Raw genomic sequence first — 25,661 nt, 5'->3', positions numbered from 1 at the left:
GGCGAGCGCCAGAGACCCCTGGAAAACTGCTTGTATTGTGAAACTTTCGTAAACCGCGTTCCTCGCAATCCAAGGTTTTTCTGTATATACACTTTGATTCTGCAAAAGCGTTTATAGTTTTTCACAAAAGGCTAACATATAAAAAAAAAAAAAAAAAGGAAAAAAAGATACAATCAAGTCTATAGGCTTGAAGATTCAGTTGGCATAGGATTAAAAAACTAGCAAAAAAAAAAGTCTAAAAAGGTTATTAGTGGTGTATCCCAAAGCTCGGTGTTGGAACCCTTACTTGTAACCTATGTATAAAATGGTAGAGGTTGGGATGAAAAGTACAAATTTCAGTGTTTGCAGGTGACATTAAGCTATGCAGTGGAATAAGGTTCACAGGACTGAGCAACCATGTGGCAAATGAGGTTTAGCCTTGGTACACATTGGTGCATTTCAAATCGGCAGCAATTGCTGGCAATGGCACTGTCCTAATCGATTTCAAAAAGTAGTTTCTGTATTACTTTTTGTGATTTTGTGTGCGATTTCCATTGACATCTGTGCAGAAATCCGCACAGATGTCTGAATTTGCCGCTGAAATCGGGACTCGCATGCGGAAGTGAAATCATGCGAGTTCAGTGTGAACCTGTGCTTATTGTCGATACATGTAGGGTGTAAAAACTGGCATCCATCATAAGTTTTAAAAACAGGTGGGGGAGTAAATGGTGGAGAAGATCTAGGGGTTCTGGTTGGTCTTATAGCATGCAATACCAAGCTCCACTCTTCCAAAGTGAGAAAAATACTTTCCTGTATTAAGAGTTATAGACTGCAGAGAGGCCTAATTTTGCCCCTGTACAAATCAAATAGCAAGACGCCATCTGGAATTTGCAGTTCCGTTTTGGAGTACAAGTTTATAAAAAGGATATCAGGAAGCTGAAGAAAGTGCAGCGAGAAGCAACCAAACCAATGAGAGGCATGGAGGAGCTCAGCTATGAGCAAAGGTTAAATTGAAATTAAGTTATTCTCTCAAGAAGAGGAAATTTTAAGTGGTTATTGTATAACGTTTAATACATGTTGTCCAAATACAGTACTGAACCTGGTGATGAGTTATTCAGATCATTACAGAGGACAAGGGGGCACTCTTTTCGTCTGCAGATTTTTTTTTTAAACTTCCACATTTGAGCTGCACGATTCTGGCTAAAATGAGAATCACAATTGTTTTTGCTAAAAAGATCACAAATCTCGTGGCGCATCATCTTTCACATTAAACAAAAAAATTGGGCTAACTTTACGGTTTCGTTTTTTTATCCATTAAAGTATTTTTTCCCCAAAAATAGTAGTGTTTAAAAAGGTCGCTTGCGCAAATACAGTGCGACATAAGACATTTAAACAACGACCATTTTATTCTATAGGGGTCTCTGCTAAAAAAAATATAATGTTTGGGGGTTCCAAGTAATTTTCTAGCAAAAAATACATATTTTAACTTGTAAGCAACAAGTGTCAGAAAAAGGCTTATGCCTTGTACACACAACCGGTTTTCACGACGAGAAAAGTGCCATTTTTATATTGGTCATGAAAACCGGTCGTATGCTCCCTAGCAGTTGACTCGATGAAAAAACTGCCCGCAAAAAAAAAAAAAATTTACCCCAAAGACCCAAACAATCGTCGACCCGTAACAGGCCTAAATGTCTTCTCCAAGGTTATGGAGAAAAGTTGTACAACAGCTACAACAGCATTTAGACACCCATAAATTACTCGATCCATTCCAATCAGGTTTCCACCCTGGCCACGGAACTGAAACAGCACTTCTCAAAATATGGGATGACGCTCTCGAAGCAGCAGGCGAAGGAGAATCTTGTCTTCTGATACTGTTGGACCTAAGCGCAGCATTTGATACAGTAGACCACAAATTATTGCTGTCTCGCCTAGCTGAAGTAGCTAGAGTCGCAGACTCGGATTTACCCTGGTTCTCCTCCTTCTTGGAAAACCGATCACAAATAGTGAAACTGGGTCCTTTCACTTCTGAAAAAAAGCACAGTGTAATGCGGAGTCCCTCAGGGGTCGCCCGTACTATTCAATATCTATCTCCGCCCTCTTTTTGAAATTATCAGTAACCAGAAGTTACTCTACCACTCCTACGCGGATGACACGCAACTATATTTTTGCATCTGCAACAAAAAGGATCATTATCTCGGACTAGAGAAATGCCTTACTTTGATAGAAAATTGGATGACTAAGAGCTACCTTAAACTCAACGGCTCAAAAACAGAACTTCTCCTGTGTCACACCAACTGAAAGACTTCCCGAACCAATATGGACACCACCGCCCATTCTGGGACAAACCATCACCCCTAGCACCAAAGTCAAAAGTCTCGGAGTCATTTTTGACACCCACATGACAATGGATGCACAAATAGGGTCAGTAGTCAGCGGATCCCACCATCTGCTGCGCCTGCTACGTAGACTCATTCCCTTTATCCCGAAAGAAGACATAGCAGTCGTGGTGGGTACAATTATCAACTCCAGACTCGACTATGCAAATGCCCTCTACCTCGGAGTCCCAAAATACCAAATCACTCGTCTGCAAGTCCTTCAAAATACGGCCGCTCGACTCGTGACTGGGAAAAAAAAACATGGGAATCAATCTCACCTTCACTGAGATCTCTTCATTGGTTGCCAGTAAAAGACAGAATCACTTTTAAGGCACTCTGTCTGATGCATAAGTGTGTTCAAGGAAATGCCCCCCAATATCTATGCGAAAATTTAAAAATGTCAACCCCAATCGCGTTCTGCGATCCACCAACCAAAATCTACTCCAGATACCCAAAGCCAGATACAAGTCCAAAGGAGAACGAAGATTTGGAATCCAAGGACCTAGACTATGGAACGCTCTACCAACCAGCATCCGGTTGGAGGTGAATCACCTGGCCTTCAGAAAAAAAAACTCAAGACCCATCTTTTCTGAGGGCAAAAGTACAGTAGGGAAAGGATACTAACCGCCCAGAGGCGATTCAGTTTGCATGTGTTGCACTATACAAGTTTCTCACTCACTATTGGTTGAGCTGTATGGCCTTGTGTCTTTCAGCCTGTAACTATTTTCTAGTAAAACCGAAGCATGGACAACCACCACAATGCTATACAATAGGTTATTCAAGCAAGTGTCTAGTTTTAAATACATTTAAACAGTAATTCCACCCATTTAGGTCTTAGGCTGGTCAAAACACCATTTTTTAATTTACCCAAATGGATTGCTACCAGATTTTAATTTTTTTTTTTATTTTTTTAAAGGAGGAAGTGGGAGCCCATTTCCCCCATCCACACACTGGATGGAGAAATCCTTCTTACATCGTTATTGTATTCTAAAAGCAAGGAGATTTTCCTGCCATCAGAACACTCATCAGTACCGCCGTCTATAGCTGATTGAATGGAAAAAAAAAATTTCCAGTCCATCAATAGATCTACAATCAACTTGCCCATATATGGATTGAAATTTTAACGGTCCCTGCTGAACCAATCCAATCTATGGCCAGCTTTAGTCTAACCTCCCACATGCAAAAGGTAAGGGACTGAAGCAAGGGCCGGTGGGCAAATGAAGCTCTTTCAGATGCATTCAGCTTTCTTTTGAAATGCTGCTCTACTCAAACTGCTTTTAGAGATGCATTTGACCTGTACGCAACCTTTCTGACCTGCATTTGACATCCTAAGCTGAATCAACCTGGTTCAAGCTACATTTATTTTTAAACTGTCCTGTAGAGGAGCAGTTCTGATGTGAACAAAAGCCAGTTGACCCTGGTCCTAAGGTAGCAATGGGGATGTTTTCTCACTCATCCAGAAAACATTCCTAAAGCTAAATCTCCAGCTTTAGGTTTGGCCTGTACAAACACGTGTCCAAGTCACACAGTATACAGCACTGTGTTTGGGAGCAAGACAAGACCTTCCTGTCTCACATCTGGAACAAAACAACGCTGGGTTGTGGTGCTCAGCCATTCTATCAATGAATACACAGCTCCCACTAAGTTAGAGGCAGGCTGATGTCACAATCTCATTGCCTATGAACAGCTGAGCACTGCTTAGGCAGGCCATATATGGGTCGAATTTTGAAAGAATTTTCTTTCGAAATCTTATCTAAGAATTTTCGTTTGTATTTAGTGGGCTGCAGCAACAGTCGATTTTCGTGCGGCCATTGAATTTTAATAAAAATCGGACAGGTTGAAAATTTTTGGAAAAATGTATGATTTTCTAATCAAATGATGGGAGAATCGTATGAGAAATGTAAATCGAAAAAAATGCGCACGAGCAAGAAAATAAAAATTCCCTGAAAGAAAAGAAGATTTCCAGACACAAAAAATATTTTCTGTAGGAACAGGAGGTGAAATTGAAGGTTTAGTTGGTTGTCAGATCACAAAACACACAAATTTTCTGATTTTCAAAAGTAAATTCTTTCGAAATTCGACCATGTATGGCCTGCCCTAGACTGATGCCATTTTTGTTCCAGGTGTGAGACCAAAAGGCCTCGTCTCACACCCAGAACGCAGTGCTGCAAGTAGCCTCAGCTGCATATATAGCACACCCAGCACTTCTAATGGCACCCCAATTGTGCCGTGGTTTTTCCGCGATTGTGGCATGGCAAATCAAAATGCTGTGGCCCAAGATAAGCTCAGGTTCCTTTTTGAGTGACAAGCAATGCAATTGCAGTGTGGTTTACTGCGCAACAACCACAACAAAATCGCAGCAAAATTGGGGTGCTATTAGAAGTAGTGGCATCGCAAATGCGTGCCGTGCTTTGCAGCCATTAGAAATTGCAGGGCAAAATCATGGCAATTCCTCCTGCGATCATGTGTGAATGCAGGCTAAAAGAACACAAACACATGCCATGGTACCTTGCGGCAAGCACACCACCACCTGTGATGTTCAGAAAGTGGCACCACCACGGAATATGACCCATTCACGACCCACCCTACAAATGTGTGCAGTACAGACCTAGCAACTCCTCACCACCTGTCAAACATCTCTAATAAGCATTACATCTCCAAAAAAATAAAACATTTCAGAGGCAGCAAAGTCCATCACATGCGTAAAGTAAACCGAAGGCCTAATCTGCAAAAAGGTGACCATGATACCCAGCAGACAATTAATTAAAAGTACCCTGGGAAGCCTAACTCTCCAAGAGGTGTCCAGAATGATGGAATAAAATTTCTAGTGGCCAGTATGTAGCACCACAGTAAGGCCTAATCTGTGGTTAGGATAGTGGAAAATCTCCAGTGGCAGCCAACTTGTAAACCAATGGACCCGTCTGGTATGCAACACAAGTATTAGTGCTTAACCACTTGCCGACTGCCGCACGCCGATATACGTCGGCAGAATGGCACGGACCGGCAAATGAACGTACCTGTACGTCTCTTTGAATTTGCCCGCTGCGTGCCTCATGAGTGCCCCTGCAGGTCCCGGAAACTTGATGTTCCCGGGCGGCCCATGATTGCGGTCGGCAAAGGCAGAACAGGAGGATGCCTTTGTAAACAAGGCATTCCCCTGTTCTGCCTAGTGACATGTCAGGGATCCACTATTACCTGTGATCGGGAACAGTGATCGCTGACGTGTCACTGGTAGCTCCTCCCCCGCACCACGCACCACACACACACCGACACCCACACACACACCAGGTTGATCAGAAGAATAATGTGAAAAATAGATAAAAAGCCAAAGGAAAATGTTCAAAGAAATACAAGCTTAACTCCAAGGTCAAGCAAAGTCGATGTCCAATCATCCAGTGATTTGTGAGACCAGGGCTAAAATAGAAGAACATCCAAGAGGACTACTCTGATGAAACACAAAGCTAAAATGGATTTGCTCAAATGCATACTGCCAGTCATAATGCTTCTGGAGGAATTTCCTCTGGACAGATGCGACAAAATAAGCTTTTTGGCAGCTCACATGAGCTGTGTTCAGACAGGAAAAGATAAAAAAAAAAAAAAAGATATACTCGAGTATAAGCCGAGATTTTCAGCCCTTCTTGTGGGCTGAAAATGCCCCCCTCGGCTTATACTCGAGTCAGTGTACCTAAAATTGAGAGGTTGCGGGCGTCCATCGTTTAAAACTCACGGTCTCCTCCTGTCCCTTCCGTGATGGGCGTTTATCAGCAGACAGAGTTCTGCCTATCACGAACGTTCTCTCATCCTCACCCATCCCAGCAGACACCGTGTTCAGTGTTCTGCCAATCACGGACGCCTTTCAATCCTCGGACAAGAGGACGTCCGTGATTGGCAGAACACTGAACACAGAGTCTTCTGGGAAACTGAGTACGAGGATGAGAGAAAGTCCGTGATAGGTGGAAATGTGTCAGCTGAGAAACGCCTATCATGGAAGACCGCGAGAAGACCGCGAGTTTTAAACATGGAATGGACGCCCGCAGCCTCTCAATTTCAGGTACACCGACAACGGGCACAGTTGACCCTCTTTTCCGCTTACAGTAGCTGCTGCATTCTCACCCTCGGCTTATACCCGAGTATATACACGATAATATCTTTCAAGGAAAACACTTTACCTACACGGAAACCTGGAAGTGTCTTGGTTATGTTTTTTGGGGCTGCTTTGCCATATGGTGCCTTTAATCTGTGCAGGGCACAATGAAATCTCAAGATCATCAAGGAATTCTGGAGTAAGACATGCTGCCCAGTGTCTGACAAGAAAATAAACCAAAGACCACCACTCAAAACACCCAGGACTGGCCAAGAACAAAACATTGGACTATTCTGAAGTGGCCTTCTATAAGCCCTGATCTGAATCCAATTAAACATCTATGCAGTCTGCAGAGGGCTCCGTTCAAACTGAAGCAGATTGCCCAAAAATAGGCCAAAATACCTGTTGTCAGGTGCAAAAGTAAAAAACGGCTTGCTTTCAACTACTGCCTCTTATGCCGGTTTTTCTGTCGGAATAAACTCGACAGGCTTTTCCGACAGAATTCCGCTCAAGCTGTCATGCATACACACAGACACACCAAATTCTGACCATCAAAAACGCGGTGACGTACAACACTACAACTAGAAAAATTAGGTTCAATGCTTCTGAGCATGCGTGTTTTTTTCTCCGTCGGAATTCCATACAGACAAACGGAATTTCCGATTTTTTTTTTTTTCTACGGAAAAAAAATTCTGAGAACAAGTCAGTCGGAATTTCCGACAAAAAAAGTCTGATGGGGCAAATACCCGGTCGGAATATGAAAGAAAATTCTGTCTGACTTTTTCCATCGGAAATTCCGACCGTGTGTATGCGACATAAAACGTTGTGCAACTGATTAGGTTAGGGTCCCATATTTTTGTCCATGTTCATTTTTGTTTTATTTAAAATATTCTGTTGAAACAAAGATCAAACAGTTAAAAATGTGGAATACCACTTTGTCAGTTTCAAGTGCCTTCAGAGAAAAAAAAAAGTGTTCTTATTTTATGGAAGAGTAAGAAAACCTATCCACATTTGTACATAAATAATTTCCCACTTTTAGAACGCTTCCCCCTCCTTATAGACATTTATGACCATTACCACATAAGGTAGGTCCAAGAGTTTATTTCGGATGCAACATGTCACATACAAACTTCCCCTGTACAGTCCATCTGTCTGACGTCTACAGAAAGTTGGCAAAAAGCGGTATTAGGTGGGCAAGCAAAGCCTTGCAATTCTCTGCAAATTCAAACGATCTTCTCTGTTAAATATGCTGCCATTGTAGTAAGAACAGTCCAATAACATGGCCTGTCAAAATCATGTGACTAGCCTCTGCTCCAATCAGATTTTTTTGCAGCGCTAAGCAGAGAACAGCAGTCGGCATTTTAGGAATGGTGTGTAAAATGCAAGCTGTGGCGTAGAGTTACACTGATGTTATGAGTAAGCATATTCAGGCCAACACTTCATGCCTGTCCTGCAAGTCTAAAAGCATCCAAGCATCAAAGTTTAGCTACACTAGTCACAACTGTTTTGTTAGCAACATTCCATGTGTGTGACAAACTAGCTCCATTGGGCCCCCTTTCACACGATCGGCCCATTTGCATCTGCCCGTCTGTTTTTCAGGCAGGTCCGAGCAGGCCACCCATTGACTTCTATGGGCAGGTGGATTCAGCAGAGATGTGTCCGCTGGACACCCACCAGCCTGCTTAGTGGGGATCAACAGAGCGATCCCCCGCTGAGCAAGCAGAGTCTGCCAGTGCATCCGCTCCGTGTGAACCCAGCCCAATTTTTTTTATTTTCAAACAAACTTAAAGTGGAACTTCACTGCATCAAACTAAAAACACTATTTAATATTTTTAAATTCAAAGCAAACTCCTCCCATCTATCCATGTCTCCATGCTTTATTTTACTGAGAAATCACTCTGAAAAACTCTAGCATTTCTGGCTGTGGCCATCTTGCGTAAGGGCAAATTCATGTACCCTGTTTCCCCGAAAATAAGCCCTACCCCGAAAATAAGCCCTAGCGTTATTTTTGGGGATGGCTGCAATATAAGCCCTACCCCAAAAATAAACCCTAGTTAAAGTCGTCGTAAAAACGTAATCCGTTTTGTAAAAAGATTATATAATGTGCAGTTTGTCTCCTTTTTGTAACTTTGTTTTGGAAAATACCTTACTTACAGTGCCGCTGGGCGCTCACGTGACCGGCTGGAGATCTTCTCCTCTCCAACGTCAGTGGTCCCTTCCTCTGCAGTGCTCAGAGTGGAGAAGAGCTGCGGCGGGTCACTGTTCTGGCTATCATGCTTTAAAGGATCAGGATATTTTTTTTTCTTTTTGGGGTTACAACCACTCTAAGATCGTCCTGATGACATGACTGTATTTGAATAAATGTAGATTATTGTACATAAGACATCCCCTGAAAATAAGCCCTAGTGTGATTTTTGTAGCCAAAATTAATATAAGACCCGGTCTTATTTTCGGGGAAACACGGTAGCATTTACTTCCTGGAATCCATCTGGCCTTCGCTCAGGCATGCAGGTAGGAGGGTGTGCTTAGCTGAGAAAACCCCTCCTCCTCCTAAACACATAAAAAAGGAGAAATTTTTTTTCTGACATTATGCTTCAAAACCAAATTTTTAATATAGAGAAAAATGCAGTGAATAAATATTTCCTTAACTACTTGCCGACTAGTCGCCGTCGTTTTACGGCGGCAGGTCGGCTCCCCTGCGCGAGAGCCCGTAGTACAACGTCGGCTCTCTCGCAGGCCACTAGGGGCGCGCGCGCGTGCCCGGCAGGCACGATCGCCACCAGGCGCACACGATTGCTCGTTACAGAGCGAGGACCGGTAGCTGTGTGTGTAAACACACAGCTCCCGGTCCTGTCAGGGAGAGAAATGCTGATCAGTGATTTCCCCTAGTGAGGCCACCCCCCCCCTACAGTTAGAACACACCCAGGGACATACTTAACCCCTTCCCTGCCCCCTAGTGTTAACCCCTTCACTGCCAGTGGCATTTTTATAGTAATCCAATGCATTTTTATAGCACTGATCGCTATAAAAATGCCAATGGTCCAAAAAATGTGTCAAAAGTGTCCGAAGTGTTCGCCATAATGTCGCAGTACCAAAAAAAAAAAAAAAAAAAAAAAAAAAGCTGATCACCGCCATTACTAGTAAAAGAATAAAAAATATTAATAAAAATGCCATAAAAATACCCCCTATTTTGTAAACGCTATAACTTTTGCGCAAACCAAACGCTTATTGCAATTTTTTTTACGAAAAATATGTAGAAGACTACGGATCGGCCTAAACTGAGCAAAAAAGTTTTTTTTATATATTTTTGGGGGATATTTATTATAGCAAAAAATATAATTTTTTTTCAAAATTTTCGCTCTATTTTTGTTTATAGCGCAAAAACTAAAAACCGGAAAGGTGATCAAATACCACCAAAAGAAAGCTCTATTTGTGGGGAAAAAAGGACGCCAATTTTGTTTGGGATCCACGTCGCACAATTGTCAGTTAAAGCGACGCAGTGCCGAATCGCAAAAAGTGATCTGGTCTTTGACCAGCAATATGGTCCTGGGGTTAAGTGGTTAATTTACGAAAAAGGCAAATCCACTTTGCACAACAAGTGCACTTGGCAGGGAAGTCACTGTAGATCTGAGGGGAGGGGGAAGTTCTGCTGATCTCATCATCCAATCATGTGCGTCATGATCATTTTGGTGTGGATGCCGTGAGATTTAAGCCATACAAAATAAATGTCTCAAATCGCACCACACAAACATCACATGTGATGTACACGGGAATGTGATGCAATTCACACTACAATACACTGCACAAGTGTCAACCAGGGATTAGGGGCACAGTCAGACAGACAAGTGCCACTGAGAATTTGCACTCCTTGGAGACGCAACCTCCACGTGAAGCTGCAGTCAATGGTGGTTCTGGTTTAAATTGCATCACTATTCAAATGTAAACACTCATTCAAGCATTAGGGGGCTCAGACTGGCCAAGGAAGCTGACAGTTCTCGCCATACAAACTAGACTGCCAATGGTCTAGTTTACACCAGATGCAGTTCCGTGTGCTTTTTTTTTTCTGTACAGTGTTTTTCATGTATTCCAATGGCTCTAGTTCACACCAATGCAGTGAGTTTCCGATCAGTTTTTGGTGCAGAAAAAAACGGAACTGCATCTGGTGTGAACTGGGACTTAGTGGCTATAGCATAGCGTCCTGTTCAGGATGGATAATCAATGAGAACATTTGTATAAATATATATTTATATTATATATAAAAAAAAATATTTTTTTTATCAAATTTATTTAAATAAAATGCCTTTGTAGTAAAAATCTATGTAAAGATAGTTTTCCATTTAACATACATTAATAATTTAGTTTATCGAGCATGAAATTGAGCTTAGTTATGTATAGCATGAGGCTGTATATTCTGCAATATTGACATTTTTGAAAACTCTTTCAATTAATCCACTTACATTGATGCGTTCACACAATTTCACAGTAACCATGAGATGAAACAAATTTCAGGAAAATTTCTTTATCCCATTGTTTTGCAAACCTATGTACACTACAAACTGAATGATTGAATGTGTTCCGATATTTCTGTTTTACTAACCTGACAGCTTATTCTAAATGGGAAACCTTCATTTTGTTTGCAAATATTAAAGATTCTAACTACCGTATTTAATCGGCATATAACACACACAGGCGTATAACACGCACCTTCATTTTAAAAGGGAAGTTTCAGAGAAAAAAACAAAAATTTTAAATAAAAGAAATTTGAAGCAAAATAAGGGTCAGTGCCCATCAATGCCCATCTGCAGCTTCACAATTGCCCATCAATACAGCTTAATTAATGACCATCTGAAGCTTCCCCATTGCCATGAATTCCGCCTGATCAATGCCCATCTCAGGGAGGGGGCCGGATGAGCACCGTCAGATTACATACAGCGAGAATCTTGTGTTTACTTGTTTAAAAGCGGTTGTATACCCAAAATGTTACACTTTTATCTACAGGTAAGCCAATAATAAGGTTTACCTGTAGGTAAAATCAATATCTCCTAAAACTGTACGGTTTAGAAGATATTCCCTATGCATGCAGCCGCTGCTCAGCGGTGCATGCGCTCTGAATTTCCCCAGCTTAAGGTCCGGCAGCGTTGCCGGACCCTGCCGGGAAGAAAACTTGCGCGGGAGTGATATCATCGCGCCTCCGGCCACTCACAGCGCCGGAGCCGCGAACCCGGAAGACAAGATCAAGATGTCGGCTCCCTCGGCATGGACCGGGCTCCGATATGGGGGGGTTCGTTCTGAGGCAAGTATTTCATAATCCTGCATACTAGCTCATTATGCCTTTGCCTTGCAGGGGTTTTTTTTTCTTCCCGTTTTTTTTCTTTTATTGCAGGTTTACTACCGCTTTAATACAAAGTCCCGCTTCCTGGACTGGCTTCTATGAGAGACAGAACACTGGTCCAATGTCAGCCTAGGAGATGGAACTTCCTATTACAAAGGCCGCTGTGTAAACAGGAGATTCTCGCTGTATGCAATCTGATGGTGCTCATCCCTCCCCCCTCCCCGTCAGGGCTGTGGAGTCGGAGGAAATTTTGGGTGCATGGAGTCGGAGGAAATTTTGGGTACCTGGAGTCTGAGTCCTAGTCAGCAAACAATGCAACGACTCCAACTCCGACTCCTACTAAATTTAGATTGTCGGAACATTTAGGAGTCAAAACATTTATCTACCGACTCCACAGCCCTGCTCCCAGTTCTCTCTGAGGCAGTCCAAATTGCAGTATCAGCGTATAACACACACCATTTGCAGGGTGGAAAAATGAGTGTTATACGCCAATAAATACAGTACCTGCAAGAACGAGTCCTTGCATTTAAAGAGCACCTATCATTTCAGATCCATCATGGCAGCGCCTGTTAACAGGCATCCACTCCCCTGCTGCCGCCGTGGCCTTCACCTTGTTGCGTCACTGCTGCATCACCAGCCGTCCCATTAACCAGTTGGTAACCGCCCTATAGCCAAAATACGGCTACAGAGCGGTTCCTGTACTCTAGGAGGGCGTCAATGTACGTCCTCCCAGAGACTGCGTTGTGCGCGCCCGAGCGGGCGCGCACACGCGATCGCCGGTGCTCGCCGGGTCTACGGGACCCGCAGCAACAGCACTCGCGGTAAGGAGCCAATGGAAGCGGCTCCTTACCACGTGATCGCGCCGTCCAATGACGGCGCGATCACTTGTAAACAAACCGGCGTCATGTAATGACGCCGGTTCCTCCCTCTCCTCTCTGTACCGTTCGGTACAGTGTGAGAGGAGAGGGAGGGGGGGGGGATCGGGCGGCAGCAGCAGCCGCCGCACTGTGGGCTGGATCTGTGACAATTGCAGTCACAGATCCAGCCATCCCTGCGCAATACTCTGCAAAATAAAAATGATGATGAGTGCAATACTCTGCAATACCCCACCCCATACTCTGCAATACCCCACCCCATACTCTGCAATACCCACCCTGGGGGGGTGGGTATTGCAGAGTATGGGGTGGGGTATTGCAGAGTATGGGGTGGGGTATTGCAGAGTATTGCACTCATCATTTTTTTTATTTTACTCTGCAATACCCACCCCCCCATACTCTGCAATACCCACCCACCCATACTCTGCAATACCCACCCCCCCATACTCTGCAATACCCACCCCCCCATACTCTGCAATACCCACCCCCCCATACTCTGCAATACCCACCCCCCCATACTCTGCAATACCCCCCCCATACTCTGCAATACCCCCCCCCATACTCTGCAATACCCCCCCCCATACTCTGCAATACCCCCCCCCATACTCTGCAATACCCCCCCCATACTCTGCAATACCCCCCCCAATACTCTGCAATACCCCCCCCAATACTCCGCAATACCCCCCCCAATACTCCGCAATACCCTCAATACTCCAATACCTTGCAATACGTCGCCTATGGGGATTTTTAAGTAGCAACGTTTGGCGCAATTTCACGAGCGTGTGCAATTTTGAAGGGTGACATGTTGGGTATCTATTTACTCGGCGTAACTTCATCTTTCATATTATGCAAAAACATTGGGCTAACTTTACTGTTTTTTTTTTTTTTTTAAGCACAAAACTGTTTTTTTTTTAAAAACACGCGTTCAAAAAATTGCTGCGAAAATACCGTGCAAGATAAAAAGTTGCAACAACCGCCATTGTATTCTCTAGGGTCTTTGAAAAAAAAGCATATATAATGTTTTGGGTTTCTATGTAATTTTTTTAGCAAATAAATGATGATTTTTACATGTAGGAGAGAAATGTCAGAATTGGCCTGGGTGCTCCAGAACGCCTGATGGTGCTCCCTGCATGTTGGGCCTCTCTATGTGGCCACGCTGTGTAAAAGTCGCACACATGTGGTATCGCTATACTCGGGAGGAATAGCAGAATGTGTTTTGGGGTGTAATTTGTAGTATGCATATGCTGTGTGTGAGAAATAACCTGCTAATATGACAAACTAGATTTTTTTTTTTTTTTTTACAGAATTTTCAGTCTTTTTTCTTTTATAGCGCAAAAAATAAAAACCGCAGAGGTGATCAAATACCACCAAAAGAAAGCTCTATTTGTGGGAAAAAAAGGACAAAAATTTCAGATGGGTACAATGTTGTATGACTGAGTAATTGTCATTCAAATTGTGAGAGCACCGAAAGCTGAAAATTGGTCTGGTGATTAAGGGGGTTTTCGTGCCCAGTGGTCAAGTGGTTAAAGTGAATGGGACTGTCGGTGAGGCAACAGCAGGTCAGAGGAGAAGCCGCTGCGGGACAGAGATGACAGTTGCTCTTTAAAAATTATGATTTAAATCAAGCCTTTTTACAAGTGATTTAAAATTGTGATTTTAAATCGACTTAATTTAAATCAAATCCACCCTGGTCCTGTTGCATCCAAATGTAGCGTTTAGCTGCATTTGAACATTGCAGTCTAGCCACCCTCAGCAATCCCATCTGAATGGGACCTTAGGCTCCATTCACACTAATGCTTTTTTTGGTGCATTTTGCAGAAACGCAAGGAAATTTTTTAACATGGTTTCCTATGCAACATGTTCACATCAATGCTTTTTTGTGCCTCTGTGTTTTTGGAAAGGGTCAGGGACTTTTTTTCCCAGCAAAAAGCAGTGTTTTGCATGCAATAGAATTCAATAGGCCTGCATCCAAAACGCATTTTGCCACGATTTCCGTTTTTTTCTTCAACCTGTTTGTCATTCTGAAGCTTCCCTCCAACCACTTTGCATATTATTTTATATATACTGCGATTCTGTACTTGCCAAATATTTACACAGACATGCGCCCAGCTCTGCAGCTCTCATTGGCGCAAGGGAGAACCTTGGCACCCCAGATGTTTGGAACTACATTTCCCATAATGCTCATGCACTCTGCGGCGTAGTTGAGTGTCAAGGGAAATGTAGTGCCAAAACATCTGGGGTCCCAAGGTTCGCTACCACTGGCCTAGGCCAATGACCCAAAAAAAAAAAAAAAAGAAGGTTTTACTATCCAAAGTTAAAAACACAGGCAGAAGATTTAATAGATGAAAAATAATTACTCAAGGTTAGCTTTAAGCTACCCACACCAATCCGATTGTATAATCTCCTTTAAACCTACCGACAAGTATGCAATGCAAGGGCATTCCTGAATGGATGGTTTAGCTAGGTCCTGATATTACATAACATTACATACACTAGGGTTCGACAAACCCCAGGCGCCAGGTTGCCATTGCGACTAGAATTAGCGACCTGGCGCATGTGGCATTCTGTGTCTCCGTGCACCCCACCTCCCCCACAGCACAATCGTGTCGTGCCACGCCAGCCGGTAATTGAGACCGCGGCTTTGCAGCCTTCTGCAGGCCTATGCTTTCTTTCTGTGATCTGGCGCCATCTTGTGGTGGCCGATGGTATGACAAGACAACCAGCAATGCTTCCCCTGTCTGTTTTCACTGCCATCACCTTCCCTCTAATTAGAACCCCCAAACACACACACACACACACACACACACACACACACACACACATACACACACACACACACACACACATATATATAAATTTTTAATTTTTTTTATTCTAAAACCCTAGAGAATAAAATGGTGGTCATTGCAATACTTTGTTACACTGTATTTGCGCAGCGGTCTTACGAGCGCACTTTTTTGGGAAAAAATTTACTTTTTTTAATAAAAAAAATAAGACACCAGTAAAGTTAGCCCAATTTGTTTTACATTGTGAAAGATAATGTTATGCCGAGTAAATTGATACCTAACATGTCACGCTTCAAAATTGCGGAATGGCGACAACATTTTACCCTTTAAAATCTCCATAGGCGACGTTTAAAAAAAATTCTACAGGTTGCATGTTTTGAGTTAGAGGAGGTCTAGGGCTAGAATTATTGCTCTCGCTCTACCAATCGTGGCGATACCTCACATGTGTGGTTTGAACACCCCTTTCATATGCGGGCGCTACGCACGTATGCGTTCAATTCTGCGCGCGAGCTCGGCGGGACAGGAGGCGTTCCGGGCGCTTAACTTTTTTAGCTGAATAAATACTGATGCGCTCGTATTAACTCATGTGCAATGTGAATCGTACATATACAATCAAGCAAAAAAAAAAAAACTTGGTGAATAAACTCTTAATATATGTGAGTAGATCATGAAAAAGTCCTGATGATTGAATCAGCCAGTCTGCAGTGATCCTTCCCTAATTGCCAAGCTCTCAGTTCAATGTGATCAGATTACAACAACCTCCAGCAGCGATCAGATGTTTCCACTTTCATTTAGTCACATGCAAAATAGGAGAAAAGGAAACATAGCGCAATATTGTACCATATAGATGTGGATAAAGGTTGCACTTCGTGGATTCAGGTATCCTCGCTTATGTTAAAGACAGGGTATGTTGCCGCTCAGTTTAAGTGGACTCGTCACTCGGGATAGACATCCGATGGTCCATCAATGTAGGCTCCCCCACATGTATCGTCACTCGTCACGTGACTTAGTCATGGATATTCAGAGAATACAGGACTTTTTCATGATCTACTCACATATATTAAGAGTTTCTTCACCAAGTTTTTTTTTTTTTGCTTGATTGTATATGTACGATTCACATTGCACATGAGTTAATACGAGCGCATCAGTATTAATTCATTTGTCATTTGGTTTAGTTCACCGTTTTTTGATTGCTGCTGTATTATTTAGTTATTTTTTGTGTGGTTTCTTTGAGATTATTTGTTAGTAGCGCTGTAGTCCTTTTCACTATATAACTTTTTTAGCTGGCTCCAAGATTCCAAGCAAATTTGACAAGCCCTGACATACACACAGTGGGGTAGATTCAGCTACATTTGCCCATTTATTACGGAGGCGCAGCGCACCGTTTTGCCGCTGCGCCTCCGTAAATTTCCTGCGCTACGCTTGATTCACGGAGCAGTAGCTCCTTAAATTGCGTGGGCGCTGCTGAAAAATGCCCGGCGTAAGAGCGCGCAATTTAAATGATCCTGTAGGGGGCGTGGATCATTTAAATTAGGCGCGTTCCCGCGCCGAACGTAGTGCGCATGCTCCGTCGGGAAACTTTCCCGACGTGCATTGCGGTAAATGACGTCGCAAGGACGTCATTTGCTTCAAAGTGAACGTGAATGGCGTCCAGCGCCATTCACGATTCACTTACGCAAACAACGTAATTTTCAAATTTAGCGACGCGGGAACGACAGGTATACTTAGCATTGGCTGCGCCTGCTAATAGCAGGGGCAGCCTTACGCAAAACCCGACGTAGGCAAACGACGTAAACTGCGTACGCAGAGCGCGCGTACGGTTGTGAATCGGCGTTAGTATGCAATTTGCATACTCTACGCTGACCACAACGGGAACGCCACCTAGCGGTCTGCGTAAGAATGCAGCCTAAGATATGACGGCATAAGGAGCCTTATGCCAGTCATATCTTAGGCTGCAGTCAGCGTATCGAGGTTCCTGAATCAGGAGCATTCGATGCGCCGGCACAAGTAAGCAATTGCGCTGCGTAACTATGGTTACGCAGACGCAATTGCTTTTTGAATCTACACCTCTGTTGGTAGATTTAGGGTTCATCATGTATAGAGATTATACAATCAGATGTTTAGTGAGCAATCTGGTGCCAATTGCCCTTCCTGCAGTGCTTGTTTTAAAATTGAATAAAGGCTTGTGAACGGTCACTATGTGCAACAAGAAAACATTTCCTGTTAGCAAACCTATGTGTCAGCCCCAAATGTCACATGGAGCTGAGCCCTTATTAGAGAGCTTGTTCCTGTTCTTTCCCAAGCCTTCAGATCACATGATGGCTCAGTGGCTGCAAACCAACATTTGTTTCTTGTAAAATGTGGTTTTAAAACAAGCCAAATCAGGCGGACCCGATTATCATTGCAGAGAAAAAAACTCCCCGATTTCAGGCTGGGACAGGCACAACAAATCTCCCAACCTTTGGGTCTCCTCAAACCAGTTCTGATCCTTTTACGTTAACAAAACCTAGAATTGCAGCAAGTTTAAACTACTAGCGACATCTCCGGCCCTTTAACTTTCTATATGCCCAGCTCAATGGGCTGATAATTGGCTGCGCTGCAAGTAATTCACAACCACCGCAATAAAACACTTCCAATGACGCTGAGGCTAGGTTCACACTGCTGCGAATTTAAAATCGCGGTAAAATCACGATTTCGCGGCGATTTCGGCCACGATTTAAGAGACATCTGTGCAGGGTTCAAAGTAAATCGCGGCCCGAAATCGCAAAAAGTAGTACAGGAACTACCTTTTTGAAATCAGTGCAGCGCCGCCGCACCGATTAGGACGGTGCCATTGCCGACAATTGCTGGCAAATGCCGCCGATTTGACATGTGAAATCGCATCTCAAATCGTACCAAATCGTACCCAGTGTGAACCTGGGCTCAGGGATGTTTCGTTTCACTTCTGTGTGTTCATTGGGCGTTCTCTGGGGGTGTCATCTTGTCACTGCACCCCCCCCCCCAATATCTATTCATCACCATCACCCACAACCCCTGTAATGGGAAGCTCACCCAAGGCAATGACTACCATTCACGGCACCAAGATCTGGGGCACTCAAGACTAATGCCTGGCATTAATGAATAAATATTTCATAGCTGAACAAGATTATTTTTTCCTTTATTTTATTTGGCCCAGCTTGGATACATCCAATTCTTTACATCTAACACCTGGAACTGGAAGGCAGCTGGGGGATGCAGAATATCACTTTGGTATCCCAAGATACATACATGGGTTAAAGTGATTGTAAAGGCTTGTTTTTTTATTGTTTTTAAAATAACAAACATATACTGTCCCCCACCGTGCAGCTCATTTTCCACCAAGTGGCCCTGAACATCCTCTTCTGGGCTCCCCCCTGCATCAGATAACCCCCTAGGAGAAGGGGGGGGGGATACCTTGCTGGCACGCTCCTGAGTCCAGTATTTGCATCCATACACACGAATGCTGGACTCGGCCCTGCCCCCCAGCACCCATGTCATTGGATTTAATTGACAGCAGCCAGAGCCAATGGCTGTGCTGCTATTAATCTATCCAATCAAGAGTCGAGATCCCATGGAGAGAGGGACAGCATATCCCCACCGAGGGAAATACGGGGCTCAGGTAAGTAAAACGGGGAGCTAGGGGGCCAGTATATGGTTAAAAAACACAAGGGTTGACAACCACTTTAATTTACTAAAAATGGAGAGTGCAAAATCTGGAGCAGCTCTACATAGAAACCAATCAGCTTGCAGGTTTTGTCAAAGCTTAATGTTAGAAGCCGATTGGATACCGAACACAGCTGTGCCAGATTTTGCACTCCAAGTTTTAATAGATCAACCCCACAGTCAGTGCTAGTCTCCTCTGGATGCTTCCTTCAGGGTTGCCTATACCCGTCTCCTCCTCTCCACTTTCTCTTTCTGGAGGGGGCAAGGTTCTGTCCTCGGGCCCCTCTTCATCTACACCTCATTCCTTGGTCACTTGATAAACTCTCATGGCTTCCAGTACCATCTCTATGCTGCTGACACACAAATCCATCTCTACTCCTCACCTCACCCCTTTAGTCTCCTCTTTCATTACTAAACAGATGTCAGCATGGAGGTCTTCTTCAAACTCAATCATTCTAAAACTGCGCTCATAATATTGCATCTTGCCTGTGCCCTCTCCTCTGACTTCTCCATCAGTCCCTCCCCTCGTGCCAGGGTGCTAGGTGTAATCCTAGACTGTGACCTGTCCTTTCAGCCCCAAATCTAATCACTTTTCAAATCTTATAGACTTCACCTCTGTAACATCTACAAAATACACCCCTATTTAATCAACCGATGAAACCACTAAAGCAACGTATTCACTCCCTTGTCATCTCTCGCCTTGACTATTATAACTCTCTCATTGGCCTACCTCTTCACAGGGGATACCCTCTTCAGTCTATCATGAATGCTGCCACCAGACTCATCCAACCATTCAGTGTCTGCCACCTCTCCACTGGCTTCCCATTGCCCAACATATAAAATTCAAAACAAGAACATACAAAGCCAAATTACAGCTCTGATGCCGCGTACACACGATAATTTTTCAGGTTGTAAAAAACTTGTAAAAAGTTTTTCAGGCTCTAGAATTTTTTTTTTCTTCAACTTGATCATTAAAAACGGCCTTGCCTACACACGATCGTGAAAAACAAAATGCTCTAGCAAAGCGCGGTGACGTACGACGGCACTATAAAGTTCCATTCGGATGTCGCCACCCTTTGGGCTGCTTTAGCCGATTTCGTGTTAGTAAAAGACGATTCACGCTTTTCTGTGTTTCAGCGTGATGAATGTGCTTACTCCATTACGAACGGTAGTTTTACCAGAAAGAGCACTCCCGTCTCATAACTTGCTTCTGAGCATGCGCAGATTTTTCACATCGTTAAAGCCCCCGTTTAATGCAGCACATTCTTTTCTTCTTTACAATGCTACAATAATGAACTTGTTTTGCTGCCGATATTCACACAGAGTTCTGACAAACTCATTTATTTATTATTTCTTGTGATCTCATGAATATTTATTTTTTATTTTTTTAAAGCTAGATCTCCATAATATTTTTTTTTTTTTTTATAAAACGTGAATCGTCTCTCAAACATTTACTAACACGAGGATCGGCAAAAGCAGCCCAAAGGGTGGCGCCGTAGGATTTGAACTTCCCCTTTATAGTGCCGTCGTACGTCACCACGCTTTAACGGGTGGAATTTTGGTCTGAGCGTGTGTATGCAAGGCAGCCCGAGAGGAATCCTGTTGGGAAAACCGTTTGATTTTTATCCGACAGAAAAAACGCACGTGTGTACTAGGCAGAACGCTCTAACCCAATCTGTCCGGCTATCTTCTACTCTGTCCTCTTAAGCTCATCTCTTCAGGGAAGCCCATTGTGCCTTCAGCTAATAACCAAACCTCTATCTCTCCTATCAGTTCATCCCTCACGGTTATTACCTTTTAGAAGAAACCCTAGTTCTATGGAGCCTTGGTTGAGAAAGGCCATAGATAGCGATCATTTCTGTGTGTACAATCACTGGAGAATTGGCTACCCAAGTGTTAGTCATTCATTAATCCTAGTTAAAATAATAAAATACAATTCATGAAAGCTATACCACACAATGATTTAGGGCCCACACTTGCCCAATTTTGCAGGATGCATTTTACATTTATTCAATTTAAATGCATGTTAACACTTGTTGCGATGCAAATTTAACCACAATGGGGTCGATTTACTAAAACTGGAGAGTGCAAAATCTGGTGCAGCTATGCACATAAACCAGTCGGCTTCCAGGTTTAGTTGTCAAAGCTTACAGCGGAACTTCTCTAACCTCCACCCTGTTTTTTTAAGCCTTAGACTGGCCATACACCTATAGATTATCTGCAGATTTTCTATGGTCAGATAGAAAAAGTGGAACAGATTCCTCCACCTACGCCAAACTGTGTGGATGGAAGAATCTCCCGATGGCCCAAGCTTCCATATCTTGCTAGTCGCCCCCTGAACATTCCAATTGGCTGCAGGCATTGTTTAGGTTGAGAGCCAGCAGGGCCGACTAGCAAGATACTGAAGCTTGGCCCAGTGGGAGATTCCTCCATCCATACAGTTAGCATATGTGGATAAATATGTTACAATTTTTCCATCTAACCATAGAAAATCTGCAGATAATCTATAGGTGTATGGCCAGCTTTACCTACCCAGTGGTGAGTTCAGCTAACTTTTGATACTCACCAAGGAAGAGCTCCAGCGTGTTCGCATGATACACATGCAGAGCCCGCCAGGAAGTCTGCACGGCGCTGCACTAATCACAGCCAGGGAGACATTTCCCGATCTCTGCAGCCGAGCATTGGGACAATGTCTCCCTAGCTGCGATTAGCGCAGCGTCGTGCAGACTTCCTGGCGGGCTCTGCATGTGTACCATGTGAACACGTTGGAACTCATCCTTAATACTCACCCACCCATCGGATCCAGCGAAGTCTCTTCTCTTCTGGCATCACTTGGTCCTGCGCCGCCATGTTTCCCTGTGACGTCATCACTAGGTTACCAGCTGTTCTGGGTTCAGCTAGCACACCTGATGACATGCGGATAGGCCGCCCCCCCCCCCCTTTTCTTCAATGAAAACCTACGTACATATGCCAGGAGGCACAGCGGGGATTGTGCGTGTCATTCGCCTAAGGCAGTGTTTCTCAACTCCAGTCCTCAAGGCGCACCAACAGGTCATGTTTTCAGGATTTCCCTCAATTGAAACAGCTGTGGTAATTACTAAGGCAGTGAAACTGATTGAATCACCTGTGCAAAATAATGGAAAGCCTGAAAACATGACCTGTTGGGGCGCCTTGAGGACTGGAGTTGAGAAACACTGGCCTAAGGCAAGTGATGTGCTTGGGGAGGCGGGGCAGACTGAAATTAGAAGCCAATTGCCCACTGGTCTTGATTTACTAAAACTGGAAAGTGCAAGATCTATTGCAGTTGCGCATGGTGGCCAATCAGCGTCCAACTTCAGCTTGTTCAGTTAAGTTTTGACAAAAACAGTCAAAGCCAATTTGTTTCTATGCAGATTTTGCACCCCGCAATGCATAGTATGTCAACACAAGTGTGCACTGGTGCATGCTACAATGCACATTTTAATACGTTTCCATTTATTTCAGTGCAATATGCATATACTGACAGTGTATATGGGCCCTTAGTGCAGCAAGGCTTTAGATGGATTAGATTCCTAAATCAGATTACTATGCTAAACCATAGAATCATTTTCAGCACCGTCAGAAAATCAATAACCCAACAAGAACGCTCAGGCTACAACTAGGCCACAAGTGTTTGTGTTATGGTGTGCTACGCAAATTTGCACAACGATGGAAATTAACTCTTGACAGTAGACCAAGACATATGAAATCGATGGGAGATATTTTATCATTTCTGCACCAGAGGCCTGTGATGACATATCCACATATAACAATAACACACAACCACCACACCACTGACATTCTCAGTTTTCACCCTTTACCACAAGTCAACAAAATAACATCCATATGAAAAAAAAGTGAAATGAAGCTCTAATAAGGCTACCCAACAAGAACCTCAATCTGCCACGAATTACAGGGAGAACCAAGTTACCGGTTCAGGCCTTTTGGCAGGGAAGAGGTTGCCATCACAAGAGAAGATTGAGCAAGCCTTGACGGACATCACTGCCATCAGAATGGGGAAATTGACAAGAGGAGGAGAGTGACGGGGAGGAATTGACAATGTGGGGGGAGCCTGAGCTCAGCAAACACAACCCAAAAAAAAAAAAATTAAAAATGGTGCAGAGCTTTCCCAGATGCCCTTCAAGCCACACGAGGACAAGACCATCTAAAACGGCAACATAAACAGAAGCCGGTATGGATCTAAGAAGACGGAGGTGAAATCCACAAGCTCCCACTGAACGTCTCATCTAAATAAAAAAAATATTACGTTGGCCATTCAAAATTGCGACAGATCTTCCATAGCCTAAAATATTCGGTGTATAGGTGGTACGGTTTTTTTCAAACCGGTAAAGCCTGACAGATCGTAGGCAAGGCAAACCACAGCCATTCTAAATCTGCACATTCATAGGGTGGCCTATGTCTAGATCCCTACACAGCACCACCAGGGCTTCCTACACAAGATGGGATGGACGCAGGTGAACGGGCATTCTTCGACAGCCGCTCTGCCCACATCATGGGTCATGTTGGCAGCCTACACGTAGCCGATGGGTGCCAAGTATGTGTGTGGTTGCATGCAGAGAGAGATGTTACAGATATACACATTGGGGAGGGGGTAGGAGAGGAGGGCTTATTGCAGATGATGACAATGCTAGTAATAAATAGTACTCATCCCAATTCACCTTGCAGAGCTGGAAGTGCTCGGACTGGAGGGTCTCTGGGATTTCCACCTCCCTGATTCCAGGCTGGGATGAAGACGATGATGAAGAGGAGGATACGGCTGTCAGGCCGTCCAGCACCTTTTTAAATCTCCTCATGGTCACCCTTCTCTGCCTCTTGATCCACCACCACCACCACCACCTCCTCCAGATCCCACTGTCCTCTCACCCCCCCACCTTTGCTCTCCTCCTCCCTTCTTGTGTTGGTCTCCCCCTTTTTTTGTGTGGTTGATGGGCACCCCACACACAGGAGGGTCCTGGCCCCTGAGGCTGGGGGAGGAGGAGGATGGGGAAGGTTGCTGCTGCTGCTGCAGGTGATCTGTGCTGGAGAGGAGGGACAGGACTGATGAGTAGAAGGAGAAAAATAAATAAAAATAAATCTCTTGTTGTCCTTTCTGTTGCTGAGGAAAAGAAGAAGCTCAGTCCAGCATGGAGCCCAGTGTGGGGTGGGAGGGGACAGGCAGGTAGGTGGCCCTCGGTCCCCAGATGTGTGAGGAGAGGAGGACGCCTCTGTGTCTTGCCTGTGCTGCACTGGAAGCGACAGCAGCCTGCCACAAGCTGCTCTCTTCCCTCCCTCCCCTTCCTTCCTTCCTCTCTCTTCTCCGCTCTCTATACCCCTCCCCTTCCCTCGCTGTCACATTTTCCTCTTCCTCACTCCTCGGCTCTCCGTCTTCGGGTTGCCATGCCCGGCCGAGGAGAACGTTCCAGTACGAGGCCGCTTGTTGCTCCGGGTTTCTAGCCGGTACTTCCTTATCGCAAGGCGGCTCAGCTACACCTGGCTGTGTTTTCAGTGTGAGTGAGTGTGTGTGCGCGGCCCCGCCCATGTGTGCCTCCTGTCACCGCTCATTGTGCTACTGCCGCCACTCCTACCCTGGCCCCGCCCACCAGCGTCTGCTCTACACCTATACACGGCTCCTGCCAGGGACCGGGCATGCTGGGAGGAGGGCACAGCACGGGAGGGGGGCATGCTGGGGGGAGTGGTTCTACAGAAGGTGACAGCTGGGGAGGAGTAGTTCTACAGAAAGTAACAGGACATGCTGGGAGGAGTAGTTCTACAGAAGGTGACAGCTGGGGGCTGACAGGGAATGCTGGGAGGGGGGCACAGCATGGAAGAGGGGCATGCTGGGGGGAGTGGATCTACAGAAAATGACAGCAGAGGGTTGACGGCATGCTGGGGGAGTAGTTCTACAGAAGGTGACAGCTGGGGGGAGTAGTTCCTCAGAAGGTAACACCTGGGGAGGAGTAGTTCTACAGAAAGTGACAGTACATGCTGGGAGGAGTAGTTCTACAGAAGGTGACAGCAGGGGGCTGACAGGGAATGCTGGGAGGAGGGCACAGCACGGGAGAGGGGCATGCTGGGGGGAGTTCTACAGAAGGTGACAGCTGGGGGGAGTAGTTCCTCAGAAGGTGACAGCAGGGGGCTGACAGGGCATGCTGGGGGGAGTGGTTCTACAGAAGGTGACAGCTGGGGGGAGTAGTTCCTCAGAAGATGACAGCAGGGGGCTTACAGGGCATGCTGGGGGGAGTAGTTCTACAGAAGGTGACCGCTGGGGGGAGTAGTTCTACAGAAGGTGACAGCTGGGGGGAGTAGTTCTACAGAAAGTGACAAGACATGCTGGGAGGAGTAGTTCTACAGAAGGTGACAGCAGAGGGCTGACGGCATGCTGGGGAGGGGGAGTAGTTCTACAGAAGGTGACAGCTGGGGGGAGTAGTTCTACAGAAGGTGACAGCTGGGGGGAGTAGTTCTACAGAAGGTGACAGCTGGGCGGAGTAGTTCCTCAGAAGGTGACACCAGGGTGCTGACAGGGCATGCTGG

The 25,661-nt window shown here is 44.7% G+C and overlaps 1 protein-coding gene across 4 annotated transcripts in view; it reads right to left on the bottom strand.

The window, feature by feature from the left end:
• Positions 1–24,674, bottom strand: part of STXBP5 (syntaxin binding protein 5) — a 546,297-nt gene extending 521,623 nt beyond the window's left edge. For 3 of the 4 annotated variants that reach the window (XM_040350875.1, XM_040350876.1, XM_040350877.1), the window contains exon 1: positions 23,810–24,673. In XM_040350875.1, coding sequence (XP_040206809.1) covers positions 23,810–23,944 — 135 coding nt within the window. In that variant the 5' untranslated portion in view covers positions 23,945–24,673. Of the gene's footprint in view, positions 1–23,809 lie in introns of all 4 variants that reach the window. The other variant, XM_040350878.1, reaches the window with a different exon arrangement.
• Positions 24,675–25,661: the final 987 nt, after the last annotated feature.

Source organism: Rana temporaria, chromosome 4 (assembly GCF_905171775.1).
Source record: "Rana temporaria chromosome 4, aRanTem1.1, whole genome shotgun sequence".
NCBI lineage: Eukaryota > Metazoa > Chordata > Amphibia > Anura > Ranidae > Rana > Rana temporaria.
The sequence above is the reverse complement of the archived record's forward strand: the minus strand, read 5'-3'. Positions and strand labels throughout refer to the sequence as shown.